The following is a 15538-nucleotide window of genomic DNA, read 5'->3' as shown; positions in this document are numbered from 1 at the left end:
GCTTGGAGTTCTAGCGCCGATATGCGGTAGGGGCTCTGCCTCAATGGTCGGGTGTGTTCGTCTATGACAATGCGGTGCTTGGCAAGCCGGGTTCGCCGCGCATTCGACGCTGATGAGAAGCAATCGCTGTACCTTTGAAGAAGACTGCGTATTCGGTCTTCTCTGCTCCGGGGTAATGCTGGGTTGATATCAAACGTGGGTTGATGGCCTTGGTGAGATGGTTCTGCGGGTTGGTCGAGTAGGGCAAATATGTCTCTGATGTCTGCCCCAGCTCGTCGAGGAAAGCAATCGTCGTACCTTTGTTTACATGCTGGTATTCTTCGGTGAAGTTGGTTAGCAGCACCCGGGCTTGGCCATTTCGGATTTAGGCGACTCCCCTTGCGACGCCCAGTCCTCCATCCAGGACTAACAGGGTGTTTCCCTCGACGGCGCTTTCGGCAGTTTCGATGTGTCCAGTGCCTATGCAGGCGACGGCCCTTGATCGGGTCGGCAAGCTCAATGCTTCGTCGAGGACGATTAAGGTAACGTCATCAGTCGCCCTCGTCGCAACAGGTATGGCTTTTTCTGTGGAAAGCTTGATCGACTTATATCGAAGGTCCATGATCGCCCGATGTTCATTCAGGAAGTCCATTCCCAAAATCACGTCTCGCGAGTACTGCTGTAAGACAAGGAAGGTTGTAGCATAGTTTAAGAGCGTACGTTGTTGGGCTAGTCGGTCAATCATGGTGAATACAAGGGGGGTACTGCGCACAAAAAGACACGGACAAGAAGGTAACACAACAAGCGCAGACCCGCGCTTGTTGTGTTACCTCGGGAAGAGTCGCGAGTCTGCGCTTGTTGTGTTACCTTCTTGTCCGTGTCTTTTTGTGCGCAGTACCCCCCTTGTATTCACCGTTGTAGCATAGGTTCGCCTATTTACTGTAACACTGGCGGTGCAGTGTCCTGAAGGCACAATAAGATTCGGTGCGGATCAGCGGGCCATCCCGAGTTGTTGATACTTTCCAGTCGGACAGCGAGTGGTCCGCTCATGATGGAGTAGTCAGCAACCGCGTGACCGTCGGCCGTACCTTCAAGGTCACTTGTTCACGTTCTTGTAAAGCACGTTGTATTCGGTGTCCGATCTCAGCTTCGTCCAGTAGTGAGGCTGCGGTAGGCGTACTCCAATGTTACTGTTCTTGGCAGCGGTAAAGGGTTCCAGTCTGGCCGCGTCGTGGTCGTCGTCGGTGCTGTCGTTGTAGATGAGGCATGGTCTTGCGTTTTCGTCGATGGAGGATCTTTGTTCTTGCGCTTAGAAGCAACCTCACCTCCAGAGGCTGCTTTATTTAGTTTAACCTTAGGGGGCTGGGGGAGCGTCCACGCACTGCGTAGCCTCGGCTAGGAGATACAAAGCGCGTTGACGATGGCAACGGAGAACGTGACAGGCGGCTCGATGATGAGCATTCTTCTCGACGCAAAAACTCCTCGATTTCGGCTGGTCACTGGCCGGGTCGGTGTCGTGGGCTGTCGTAAGAAAACCCTCGGATGCCCATTCTTCTGTGTGGGCAGTGCCGAAGGATAGGACCGACTTCGCCACAGTGGAAGCTTAGTGGGCGGCGCTGGTCGGGAGTTCTCCACTCGTCGCATTTCCTCGGCCGTGTGCGACGCTCGTAGGAGTAGGACGGGCGGGTTGGGGCGAGAGGGCGGCGGTCCAACGCAGCTGGCTGAGGGCGATAGGGGCTTGGGTCCTGTCGTCGAGGTTCAGGGCAGCGCATTGCTGCGGAGTAAGTCACGCCCAATCAACCAGTGTACATTCAGTGGACGTCCGAGGTATGTCCTTTACTGGATATACGGATATCCGTGGGAGATCCGCCGACGTCCAACGGCTCTCACACGGACCTCCGACGGAGGTACAAATATAATTATTTAGACTGCCGACAGATATCCATCTCGGATATCCGCCGGCGGATCTTTTGAGGATATTTGCAGGTAATGCATTCTTCACCATTATGAGGCAAGCCAGAACTACAACCACCAATCAGTGCACCTCCCAGGCCCACTGGGCTTATTAAAAGCCCACAGAGTGTCTGAAATCGGACATACACCTTGCTGTATGTAATCTGCATGAATCTGTAAAGTAATCGACCAAAATGGCAAAGCATATCAGTCGGGATGATTTTATTATGACATAAATGCCGTCTTCAGTCTTCATGAGGAATTCATCAAGCCGGCCATACACAGCAGCAGGAAGGATACTGTACAGACCATGACGAATTTGTAGACAAGCCGGGGACGTCTTCTGCAGAAAACAGTAAACATTAAGTTCACAATATGTCATTAAAGCAAGCGAATTTGACAGACACCATTCAGTTGTATGCAGTAACTCCACCGTGCCAAGTAAATTAGTCACCTGCAGCTCCGAAAGCATGTTTACATCTTGAACAACTGGTAAGTTGTAAGCAACAGAGGAGAGAATATTTCTTAGAATATTGGAATACAAAATATTTTACTTTTCCAAAAAAAACTGCAAAAACAAATGCCCCACTGCAAAGCTTTGTACCAGTTCATGAAAAATGCGTGTGCATTGCAAGCTTGAAGGAATTGGTGAGCGCTATAAAAACACTGAAAAGGGATGAACACACAGGACAACTGTTTAATCTCCGAAGAAACATGACTAAATACACACATTTGACTTCATATCATACACAGAAGAGGGAGGAACACACGCGCTGACTAGAATGAAGGAAAAACAGGTAAAAACTATGCGAGCTTACAACAGCCGAAGATTACTATTGCCACGTATCATTGTAGTGTTTGTTCGTTCAAGCTCAAGGCTGCAGGAAAGGGTTGTTATCACTTTTGTTCGTGACGCGAGAAGCGACCACACTAATCTCGATTGATCGCAGCCATGAAAGGCTGCATCTAGGTTTTTCCAGATTTCTGTAGATGATCTTGTCTTGTTATCTGGAAGTTTCCTTCCCGGCTTTAAATTGAGCGATGCCGCGAGCGGCGGACATTCGTAGTTCGACGATTGACGAGCACGCTTGTTGCTTACGCCGCCACCGCCACTGCATTACTGACGTGCTCAGTGCTGCGTCACTGCGCATGTGCTTGACTGATCAGAGAATTAAGTTCATCTGTTTTGTTTTGTATTTTCTATGTTAAAACAGAAAAAATAAACTTCTCTTTCTACGCCGCCACTGAGTGAGTCAGTTCTTCTGCGGGCGCAAGTCAGCCCAAATAAAGAGCTTCGTTTCCAAGACTGGCTGGTGTCTTCCTGACCACTGGACTGCCGTCACTACAACGTGACATCTGGTGGAGGTGCTGGGTAGCCTTCCAGGTACCGGACAACCCCTGCAAGTCGTGACGCCAGCCCTTTGAGTTATTCGCCGGAAGACCTGACTCCAGTCTACCATGCAGCCTCTGGAGTCTCCGACCATGACTTACGCCGCAGCAGTGCTCCGTCCTGTACCTCGACGACGGGACCCAAGCCCCTATCGCCCTTAGCCAGCTGCGCTGGAGCGCCGCCCTCTCGCCCCAACTCGCCCGTCCTACGAGCGTCGTACACGGCCGAGGAAATGCGTCGAGTGGAGAACACCCGACCAGCGCCGCCCACAATGCTTCCGCTGCGGAGAAGCCGGTCACATTCTCCGGTACTGCCCATACAGGAGAATGGGCATCCGAGGGTTCCCTTACGACGCCCCACGACCCCGACCCGAGCAGCGACCAGCCGAAATCGAGGATTTTTTGCGTCGGGAAGGATACTCATCGCCGAGCCGCCTATCGCGTTCTCCGTCGCCATTGTCACCGCGCTAAGTATCTCCTAGCCGAGGCTACGCAGGGCGTGGACGCTTCCCCAGCCCCCGAAGGTTAAACTGAATAAAGAAGCCTCTGGAGGTGAGGTTGCTTCTGAGCGCAAGAACTAAGATCCTCCATCGACGAAAACAGAAGACCATGCCCCCTACGACGACGACGACCCCTATGACCACGACGACCCCTATGACCACGACGACGCCTATGACGACGACGACCCCTATGAAGACGACGACCCCTACGAAGACGACGACCCCTACGAAGACGACGACCCCTACGACGACGACGACCCCTACGACGAAGACGACCCCTACGACGACGACGATCCCTACGATGACGACGACTACTACGACGACAAAAACTACGACAACACCGACGACAACACCGACGACGACGACGACACGGCCAGACTTAAAGCTTTTACCGCTGCCCTTACACCTTATTAGGAACGCTAAAGGACTCTAAGTTCTCGAAGCATTCTCCGTGTTTAATTTCATTATAAAGCATCGAGACGATGCTTCTTTGGAAGGGGGGTAATGCCACGTATCATTGTAGTGTTTGTTCGTTCAAGCTCAAGGCTGCAGGAAAGGGTTCTTATCACTTTTGTTCGTAACGCGAGAAGCGACCACACTAATCTCGATTGATCGCAGCCATGAAAGGCTGCATCTAGGTTTTTCCAGATTTCTGTAGATGATCCTGTCTTGTTATCTGGAAGTTTCCTTGCCGGCTTTAAATTGAGCGATGCCGCGAGCGGCGGACATTCGTAGTTCGACGATTGACGAGCACGCTTGTTGCTTACGCCGCCACCGAGTGAGTCAGTTCTTTTGCGGGCGCAAGTCAGCCCAAATAAAGAGCTTCGTTTCCAAGACTGGCTGGTGTCTTCCTGACCACTGGACTGCCGTCACTACAACGTGACACTATTCTTGAGGTAGGTTAATTCTGTTCCACCTAACATCACTGAAGGGGAGCTGACGCATTGCTTATCTGGAGCAACGTGCATTGCAAAATTTTCGATAATTTCTCGTTCCCGTCAGTTTGTAGCCCTACCTATTACCTTGGTGTTTTTTAGCAAGGGTATGCATTTACAGTGTGCGAAATGAGGTGCCAGATTCCCGGATTTCACAAGTTGTTCGCATGATCTTTTGTGTTCCCGGAGCCTCGTAAGGCATCTTCCTGTTTGCCCTAAGTAAGTTAGTTGGCAGCTGAGCGGAATGCTGTAAATGACGTTTTCGTCACACTTTACATAGGTGTTTTCGTGTTTGATGTTGCACCCAGGTTTCTTTTTGTGGTCTTCATTCTCGTTGACCTTTTTACACATTCCAGTGAACTTATTGGGAGCTGAAAAAACCACCTGGACTCCGTACTTGTTAGCTGTCCTCCTTATTCTGTGGGAGATATTGTGAACATACGGCATCACGGCAGGGCGTCCCTCGTAGCTCGTTTTCTTAGTTTTGTGGGACCCAGTAACTTCTCTCAGTAAGCTTTCAGCAGTACAGCAAAGTAACTGCTACGGGTGACCGCTCTCCTTCAATCGGGAGACCTGTTGGTCTACGCTGTGAATTATCAGTCATTCCAGTATTGTAAAGCGAGCAGTAGCTACGTCTTGCCTGAAACCAGCTATAAAAAAATCTTGCCCCTACTCGATAATTCACAGCGTAGACCAACAGGTCTCCCAATTGAAGGAGAGCGGTTATCCGGAGCAGTTACTTTGCGGCATTGCTGAAAGCTTACTAAGAGAAGTTACTGGGACCCACAAAACTAAGAAAATGAGCTACAAGGGATGCCCTGCCGTGATGCCGTATGTTCACAATATCTCCCACAGAATAAGGAGGACAGCTAACAAGTACGGAGTCCAGGTGGTTTTTTCAGCTGCCAATAAGCTTATTGGAATGTGTAAAAAGGTCAACGAGAATGAAGACCACAAGAAGAAACCAGGGTGCAACATGAAACACGAAAACACCTATGTAAAGTGTGACGAAAACGTAATTTACAGCATTCCGCTCAGCTGCCGACAAACTTACGCAGGGCAAACGGGAAGATGCCTTAACAAGAGGCTCCGGGAACACGAAACATCAAGTGAACAACTTGCAAAGTCTGGGAATTTGGCACCTCATTTCGCACACTGTAAATGCATACCCTTGCTAAAAAACACCAAGGTAATAGGTACGGCTAGAAACAGACGGGAACGAGAAATTATCAAAGCTTTTGCAATGCACATTGCTCCAAACCAAAGCAAACCAAACCAGATAAACAATGCGTCAGCTCCCCTTCAGTGATGTTAGGGGGTAATTGAATAATGGAATTGAGTGGGCGAGTTGGTTTTCCATCTTGACAGTGAAAGCGCTCAAAAGGACAAGGACGACAGAAAAGGAAAGAATGTAAACGTTTTGTTTTCAGCCCCGAATAAGTTGAGCGCCCTATGCAAGAAAAGCACTTCTGGAAACCAGGGAAAGGCTGCTTGCACAATCAGGCACCAAAAGCCATTTGTCAGATGCGTAGAAGGCGTCGTGTACAGGGTGCCCTTGACATGTGGCAAATGTTATATAGGACCGACGGGAAGATGCATAAATGAGAGGTTAGGAGAGCATAGTTACAACGTGGAAAACAAAAGAGGTGGGCACTTGAGTATCCATTGTCTAAAGTGCAAATGGAAAAGCAAGAAAAGCAAGGAAGGTTGCCGTCCCGATTTTCACAGGTGTAAGGTACTTTTTAAAAGTAGATGTCAAATAACGAGAGAGATTGTGGAGGCTCTTGAGATAGCACGAGCGGGCGATGATTGCGTAAGCGGTCCGTCAATTTTGTTGTCGGATAAAGAGATTTCCTATCTTACATCGGGCATGCCGGTTATCTGAAAGAACGTGCCAGCTATCACTCGTTGGTAATGTTCTTGTAAGCATGCGCAAGTGATTACTATGAGTATAAAGTTGTTTTTCGCATGAAATAAAATCAGTTGAAAGTAAGCGCTTTGTATGTCTTTCCTTCTATGTCGCCCTTGTCCTTTTGAGCGCTTTCACTGTCAAGATGTTAGGGGGAACAGAATTAACCTCCCTCAAGAACAGTAATCTTCGGCTGTTGTAAGCGCGCATAGTTTTTACTTGTTTTTCCTTCATTCTTGTCGTCAAATGTGTGTATATAGTCATGTTTCTTCTGAGATTAAACAGTAGTTAGAAAGCGCTTCGTCCTGTGCGTTTGTCCCTTTTCAGTGTTTCTATAGCGCTCACCAATTCCTTCAAGTATGTATTTCCAACTCGCACCAGTAGTAGCTCTTTTGTCTTTTACATTGCAAGACACCACAGCTACTCCCACAGGCAGTCACTTCCACACTGATGATCAAAAAAATTCAAGTGCAAGAGTAGGGATCCTTACCACATCGTTGCAAGCTAGCTAATGACTTAGGTTGGGCACAAGGTACACTCATAGAGAAAAGTTTGCTGGATGTCGATTTTCCGAAAATATTTATTTTTGCATTGCCTCGCCAGGCAGTCAGCTGAAATGTGTTCAATAAGATCGAGTATCCATTTCCCCTCCTGATTCTAGGCTTTTGATTAAATTGCTCTGGCTAACAGCACAGAGAAAATGTTTCACAAAGAACTCTCATCTAGAGCACTGCACGGGCCTGAATCTGGGGCCCGAGCCCGGCCCGGGCCCGAGACCTGAAGCCCGAGCCCGGCCCAGGCCCGCGGCTTCAAGCCCGGGCCCGGCCCGGGCCCGATAAATTATCGCTGTAGCGAGCCCGGCCCGGCCCTTGAATCCCGGAGTGAAGCCCAGCCCGGGCCCGGCCCGGCCCGTTTCACAGTAACGCTTGAGGTACACTGCTCACTCTGAGCAAGTAGACTGCTACTATAGTAGGATACAACTTAAAAAAACAGCAGTTGCTAACACTGGGCCGTGGTCCGCGGCGTCTTGTATTACTCCGCTGATCAATCGCAACTGTAAACGAAATCTACTTTTTAATGTTTGACTATATCAGACAATCCATGTATCAAAATTTTAGAGCTCATAATTTTTTTCTTGTGATAAAACTTATTGTTTACGTAACAAGAAACGTTTAAGCAGCGGACTACGTTTTCGTCGTGGAGGAATTCTGTGCGCGGGGGCTGAATGTGGGCGGAGCTTCACTGCAGACTTAAGTTGTATCCGACTATAGACCGATAAGGAACTGACCGACAAAGGTTCTGAAACCGCAGTTTGGCTTGCTGAAAGTTGGTTATTTTTAACCCAGAAGGAAATGGTTAAGAGTAGAGCTCGCCAGGCCCTCTTTTGGACAGTGATCTCGTGTAGGTGCGCAAAGATAAACTTTGAAGTTCCGAAAGCGAAATAAAAAGGGCTGCATACGCGCGTAATAGACTACTTTGCATTCCCCCATGATTTTAATCAGTTATATTTTGCCGCCCGGAAGAATAAATATTAAAGCTGCCTAGCAAGCAGTGGGATGACATTTTTTTAGTGAACGCGATCTCGCAGGTTGAAATCGTAGCCGAACTGGTCGCCTTTCAGCAGAAACGAAAAGCTAAAAGACCTGAGTATTTCATGGTGCGTGTTTTGAAGACTATAAGCGCCCTAAACTTTGGGATGACGAATGTTCAGTGGCCAATTAAGACCGGTTGAATTTTACTCTTACTTGAAGCGACTCTTGAAGCGACTGGATCCTGTGCACAATTTGGGATGGCGTCTTTCAACTGGTGCATACAGGACGTCACCCATAAAAAGCCTGTACGTAGAAACTAATGAATCACCACTTGCAGACAGAAGAACAACGCTCACATGCTTATACATTTTAAAGATCCGTTCCCAGCCTAAACACATCTGTTACCCACTCTTTACAAAGTGTCCATCTCGAACACTATTTACCAACAGACCCCTCGCAATCAGGCCACTTCTTCTCTGCTTTGAAGAGAAATGCCAAGAACTAGACATAATGAACATATTACCTAATATTGCCTGCAAACTTGATCCACTCCCGCCTTGGTACTGCCTACCATCTGTGTGCGACTTCACATTAACACAATTTCGGAAGAAACATACACCACATGAACAGACATTACAAGAGTATTTAGCACTAAACAAAAAATACGGAGAATACGAAGCATTTTATACTGATGGATCAAAATCAGCACAATATGTCGGAAGTGCTGTGGTTCAGACTAATTGGGAAAAAGTAGTACGCCTGCCTGACTGCGCATCTATTTTCACCGCCGAGTGTTACGCAGTCTCGGTGGCTGTAGAAAAAATAATAAATGAGAACATTCAAAACAGTATCATTTACACTGATTCTCTGAGCATACTAACCTCACTTCACATAGAAATGCAGTGACACCACTAATTGGTGACATCATACACAACATAACAAGCGCCACAATACAGGGACAAGACATAAAATTTTGCTGGGTTCCCAGTCACATTGGAATCACTGGCAATGAGAAGGCAGATGAATGTGCTGGAAAAGCTCGGAACAAAGAAATAAAGAAAGTGTACATTCCCTACAAAGATGGTATGAAGTTGGTGCAGTGCAAATTAAGAAATAAATGGCAGTCGCAATGGAATATCGAAAGAAATAATAAGCTACATTTAGTAAAACCCATTCTAGACGAATGGAAATCATGCTCACACCAAAAACGATTCATCGAAGTTATTTTATGCCGTCTCCGTATTGGACACACACATCTCACCCGCAACTTCCTGCTAACAAACAAAGACAAACCTGTTTGCGAGCAATGCGGACATGAACTTACTGTAAACCACATACTACTATCATGCACAAAACTTGAATCATTAAGGAAAAAATATTTTGCTACATTTTACAAAGAACATATCCCATTTCATCCAGCGTTGATTTTAGCTGAACATGCACCCGTTAGTATACTTGATGTTTTTAGCTTTTTAAGGGAAGCCGGTGTTCTTCAAAACCTGTAATGTTCTGACCCTGTGCTTCTCTACTTAGAACGATACACCTCAGCCACTTTCTCAGTCCTGAGAAGGAGGCTGAGGTTTTTATGAGTAGTTGGGGGCCTCGATATCCTTGGCAAGCCAAGGATGTCCACGGAGGTTAACCTACTTTTAAAAGCTTCTGCAAACAGCCATTTCTAAAAAGTTTGTATTTAATCAGCCAGGTAATAAAAATAACTTTTAGGCCCTTTACACCACCGTTTTTATCAACTTTGCTTTCACACTCTGCTCAAGCCAATTTTTCCATACCTTGTTCTTGGCGCATGATAGCCTTAGCTGCTTATGCGCCAATAAACCCAACAAAACACAACAATTTTACTCTTACTGGTGGAGCAGAAGATAACGTGCGAACGACGTTATAACTTACAGGGCAAAACCCTTGTCATGACAACCAGGCTGAAGAAGCGAGGAGAGATAGATGTGCTTATTCGATGAGATTTACAAACTCTCGTTAGCTTTTGTGGCTATTTCATTTACGAGACGTTCCGGTCAGCTCATCAAAAAGAAAATCAAACGCGCTTTAGTTTGTGAATTTTCTCACATGAGAAAAATATAGCTGTAAAATTAAAGCTATGTTTTTGGGGCTTAAGGGCCCAAGGGGAGTCAGGCTGTGAGAGATACCGAAGCAAAGGGCTCCGGATCATTTCGACCACCTGGGTTTCCTCAACGAGCAATGATACTACAAAGGACATGGCTGTCATGCTTGCCGCCTAAACAGAAATGCGGCCGCCGAGGATAGGAGCAAACCCTGGTTCCCCGGCTCAGTAATCAAGCGCCTTGACCACTAAGCCACCACGGCGTGGAAATAAGGAAATCAATAAGTCAATGAATAAAGTTTAGTTTTTTTCTCAGCGCGTACTATAACCCATAGCTCATCCGCGTCGCTGCTCCAATGTCGCAGTTGTGTACTTCACTCTGCAATAGCGAATGAATAGTCGGACACCAGCCGTTTCTGTACGGACCCAAACCCCACTCGCTTCGGCAGCTTTAAGCCCGAGCCCGGCCCGGGCCCGCAACTTCAGGCCCGGGCCCGGCCCAGGCCCGGCAAAACAGATCATGTCCCGGCCCGGCCCGCGGGCCGGGTCGGGCCCGGGCTTTCGGGCCGGCCCGAGCCCGTGCAGTGCACTACTCTCATCCCACAAATTTTTATCCATTATTGTACAAGTACACTGCAGTATAGCTAGATACCCTCCGCTGCACAGAGCAAACAGAAGGAAAGTATCCATTATGTGACAGGGTGAAACTTGCACTGTAGTTCAAACTTACCTGAAGGTTGCTGCTGTAAGCTGCAGGTACTATATAGCTGCTAGCTTAGGTCAGTCACATCCACACTGTATGGACAAGAAAATAAAGTACGAGAGAGCACCTTATACTGGACGTTGTCAACGATGCAGCAAAACACAATCTCTGTCGAAACTACAATGCCCACAGGGTTCACTGATGAATCACGCATCAGGGCACTGACAGCATATTTGATGATCCACAGCTGCACAGGAGTAAGGAAGAGAGGTCTGGTCACAATCCAGGAACATGTGGCTCTAGGGGTGTCATATATGGTCCTGCTATCTGGCTCAGCATTGAGCCCTGAGGGCATAACATGTTTGGCAAAGTTATACCAAAGCACTGCAAGAGCTCATTGCACTCAGTGATTGGGAAGTAAGTGAAAAATGTGACTGAAGCTCGCAAATTTAACACGACAGTTAAGCTGTACTAAACAATGCTACTGCACAGTGCAAAGTACTGTGTAGTGAGTGGATGGTTGGAGACTTCCATTTGGCAAGCCTAATAAATAAATTGATAAGCTGTGGAAGTATGCACAACTTTTATATGACATTTTCAACCTACCTGTGCTTTCCACGGCTTGGCATAATTAATGTAGGCACCAATACACTCCGTAGCCGGGCCACATCCACACTGCAAAGGCAACAGAAAAGTAAGAAAAACTAAGTCGCGAAGCACTGAAAAACTAACACCGTCCTGGCACTATACTTTTCGTGCATTCTGTTTTATCGTAATTATGAACCTACGCGCAATTGCCTTAAGATTCACACCATGCAACTACACACCGTCTCAACTTTTTTTCACAAACACGAGAAACGCGTTTGCGGCAGCTAATGCATAGTGCTTGCAATTTCCACTCCGTGGCAAACAAGTAGCGCAACAGAGTACAACTGCGTTAATGCGGTTTAGTCATCCCACAGCAACACCCTGAAAGTAATTTTCAAGCACAGTTACTTACCTCGCAAGTGTTAACACCATGGCCGCTTCTGCCATTAGGGACTCACTGCCATTAGGGACGCCAAGGTGCCCTGGTTGATAAATAGAGCGCGATTAACGCACGGAACAGGGCTGTACGTTCAAGAAATACACTTCAGTGAAACGGCGAGTTGGTACGTACTAGAAAACAGCGCAGCAACAGGGACAAGAGATAAAACGGGACAGGCGCTGACTAGCAACTTAAGGTTGATTGCAAAGGAACTCAAAAAATATACTCTCTTAAGAACCAAGAGCACACATCAGCTACACCAACACTGATACGGTGTCAACTTCAGTCATGGTGGGTCGCAGCTAGGCCGCCGCAGACGTGGGGTAGACGTACTTTCTTCAGCATCTAATAAGCTAGGCAAAATTTGCGCCATGTGAGCGCATGGCTAGGTTTGACGAAGGGGCCCGTTCCACAGAAGTGTGCTCACGTAAGCGCATATTCATGCACCTTCTCGTCTGGCATATATAGTTCTTGTCGCACTTGAAGGGAACTCTATACACAACACCCTTAGCACAAGGGACGAACTTTATGATTTACTTGAAGCGCTTTTTTTGTTTTCTCTCTTTTCTGTCTTGCTTAAAAGAAAAAGAGACAGACAAAAAAAAAGGCGGAAAACAAAAAAAGAGCGTGTCAAATAAATCATGATTTAAAGTTTGTTTCTTCTGCCAAGGGTGTGGTTGCCGTTTTACTGAAGTTTCCATTCCGCCGCTCGAATTTCGATGGAGGCAAAATTCTTGAGTTCCGTGTACTGTGCGATGTCAGTGCACGTTAGCGAACCTCGGGTGGTCGAAATTTACGGAGCTCTTCAGTACGGCGTCCCTCATAGCCTGAGTCGGTTTGGGGCGTTAAATCCCCACAAACCTTAAACCACGAACTTTCCATTCCCAGCTAAGCTCTCCAGCCCAGGGAGCCATATGATGGTGTCGTAACGGCGGAGTTGTCCCGCTCGGACTTGGATGCTGAGCTTGTCACCCGAGCCCAGCTGATAACTCGGGCCACTGGGGTCCTGGACTCCTCCCCGACAACTCGAGCTTTTCACCGAATTAAACTTTACCCTCTCTCCCGATCAAACTGTGGAAGAAGAACACCAAAGGAGGAAAAATTCCGGGAGGGGGGGGGGGGGGGGGGGAGACACTTTGTTGGTCTAAAGTGCGGTGAGGTGAAAGCCTTAAGCGTGGTGTTGCTGCTTGTGTCACTGATGTGTGGTTAAGATGTTAAGCGTCCGTCTTGCAACGCTGACAGGGAGTCCATAGAACGACATCGCCCGTTCGGTTCTACGCCTTGCTCGTCTGTAAATTGGTTTTTGAGGAAAAGAAATGTATCTGTCTCGCATATTTGAGTGGACACCTAAACCTCGCCGTAACGGGAAGGGAGAAAGATGGGAGTTAAAGAAAACACCGTATTGACTAGACGCGGCCTTGTTCATTCCGAACCATCGGGCTGGCATGGCGGTGCGGTTAGCATGCTCGCCTCGCACTCCGGAGACCGGAGTTCGATTCCCGAACTCGACTAATTGCCTACTCGGTTTTATTTATTTATCTGACTTGCCTAGAAGGGTTAATTAGGCTAATTGGTTAATTAAGCGATTAACTAAACTCAGTCCCACTTATTGGAGCATCACTATACGATCCCTATAATTGGTTGCATGGTTACTAGCCAAAGTACACTTGGCCCTGTTTGAAACTCGCGCACTGGGACGTCACGACTGTTTCGACTAATTGAAAAGCGTGACATTTCTGTCGACAACTCCTGCTTACAACGATGAGGCATTAAAGGCTTCCACCTTAATACAAGAAAGCAAAACTTAAGGCCTCTGAAAAAGTTATTTTTCAAGTTTTGACCTCTGAGCAACATTGGGCATTAAAGGGCTAACCAAATGAATAATAGTTTTTTCAACAGCGCATGCTACACAAGGACACAAGACGAGGAAACACACACACGAGCGCTGACTGCAACTAATAGAAGCAGCCAAGATTTGTAACCTCAAGAGTGAATGCGTTAGTACGCCTTCTGTTTCTCTTTCAAACAAAGAGATAGCGTTCCTGTCTGGTTTTATGTGATTTTGACCTGATTTTTTCCGGTAGTTCTTCCTTCGTTTTTACTTTTGCTTTTACCCTCCTTTTTGTACCTCTGTTTTATCTCTTTTAGTCTTCGTGTTAGCACTTTTTACATCTCATTTGTCACCACTTTTTTAGCCGTGTTAGTTGTTGGCCCTCATGCACTTCAGATGTTTTTTCGCCCCGGTCATCATCATGCTTAGTTACCGCGATTTGTGCTTTTACCACTTTTAAAAACGATTTCTGCCCACTGTTTGTTACGCAAAAAAAGGGCAAGTGAAATAATTTCTCCTCGCTGCTTCTTGTAATCTTTCTTCTTTTTTGCGGTCTTGGTCACCCTTGTATTGTATGCTTAACTCTTGAATATTTTTTCTTGCTTGTGGCTTGACACGCGCAGTGAATTTAGGTTTTACCCTAGTGGGCGCTTCCTTGAGGGTATATATGTTGAGGTTGGCGCCTTTTCTCAAATAAAGTTGCAGTCAGAGCTCGTGTGTGTGTTTCCTAGCATGCGCTGTTGAAAAAACTATTATGAATAACCAACTAGCCCGTGAGCTCACCCTGTTTAACCAAATGAAGCTATCGCGTCATAACCGATTTCTCCTATCTTTTTTTGAACGCTGCTTGACCTTGAAAGCCCAGCCTGCAACCGGAACCGAAATGAAAGTGCTACCATATCTATTTCGCATTACGCCTATCCACACTAAACCAACCTCCATTTTTCGTTCTTTTTTTATTGCTTAGTAGTCACTTCCTGTCTTGCCGCAAGGCCACGAGAGCTGGAGTCGGGCTGTGTCTTGCCCTTCTTGTCTGTATAGGATAATGGTGGCGAGTTCCAACTGCATAGTGCATGTTCCATTCATAGTATAACTGCAGTCAGGACAGATTTTATGTGAATAGTGATAAATTTTGAAACAAGGATAAAACGCACGTTGCAAAGAAGCCACACGCGCCCCTGACGAAAGTTCCCGTTAAGGTTTTGCTTATGAACACCTCTTGTGCATTCCAGGATTCTTCCGAGATAGCCTGGGCTCATACGACCACATGTACCGACTGCTGGCGGCTTTGCATCTCTTCGCCGCTTTGCTCTACACTCCGCTCGCCCTCCACGAGAAGCGGAAGGAAACCAGCGGCGATGTTCGTGACCAGTGCACAGTGATGACGAGGATGTAGGGTGAACCCAACAGAGCCGCAAACAGGCGCATTTGGGAAGAAAGCCTTTGTACACTTCACTCATGGAACAGAAGTTCCAGGTAGCTGAAAAGGAGAACAACAGTATGTTATGACACCAGTGACACCAAGTGAAGTGGAGCACTTGCCTCGCTATGCGATTATGCACAGTGTCTGAAAGAAGACAAGTTCTGGAGTTTTGGGGAGGTAACTACAAATCTACATGCGTGTAGAACGTAGTCGTCATCACCGGACGATTAGAACATTGAGCTGTTTCAGGCCATCCAAAGTTTCTCAGCACGGAGTTCCCAGA

The 15538-nt window shown here is 47.2% G+C and overlaps 1 protein-coding gene and 1 long non-coding RNA gene across 2 annotated transcripts in view; one reads left to right on the top strand and one right to left on the bottom strand.

Moving 5' to 3' along the window:
• LOC149325686 (monocarboxylate transporter 2-like) overlaps window positions 1–15228 on the top strand; it is a 150015-nt gene extending 134787 nt beyond the window's left edge. Inside the window, exon 5 of the mRNA XM_089564365.1 lies at window positions 15065–15228. Within this exon, the coding sequence (XP_089420491.1) occupies window positions 15065–15228 (164 nt within the window). The remainder of the gene's footprint in view (window positions 1–15064) is intronic.
• LOC149325687 (uncharacterized) lies at window positions 2128–12009 on the bottom strand. Its single transcript, XR_016285983.1, has 4 exons — window positions 11975–12009; window positions 11581–11649; window positions 11002–11066; window positions 2128–2275 (listed from the first exon to the last, which is right to left on the bottom strand). It is a non-coding gene; the product is annotated as an uncharacterized LOC149325687 (long non-coding RNA).
• Window positions 15229–15538: the final 310 nt, after the last annotated feature.

The sequence above is a fragment of the Amblyomma mixtum genome, chromosome 10 (genome assembly GCF_055824585.1).
Source record: "Amblyomma mixtum isolate Tamu chromosome 10, ASM5582458v1, whole genome shotgun sequence".
NCBI lineage: Eukaryota > Metazoa > Arthropoda > Arachnida > Ixodida > Ixodidae > Amblyomma > Amblyomma mixtum.
The sequence above is the reverse complement of the archived record's forward strand: the minus strand, read 5'-3'. Positions and strand labels throughout refer to the sequence as shown.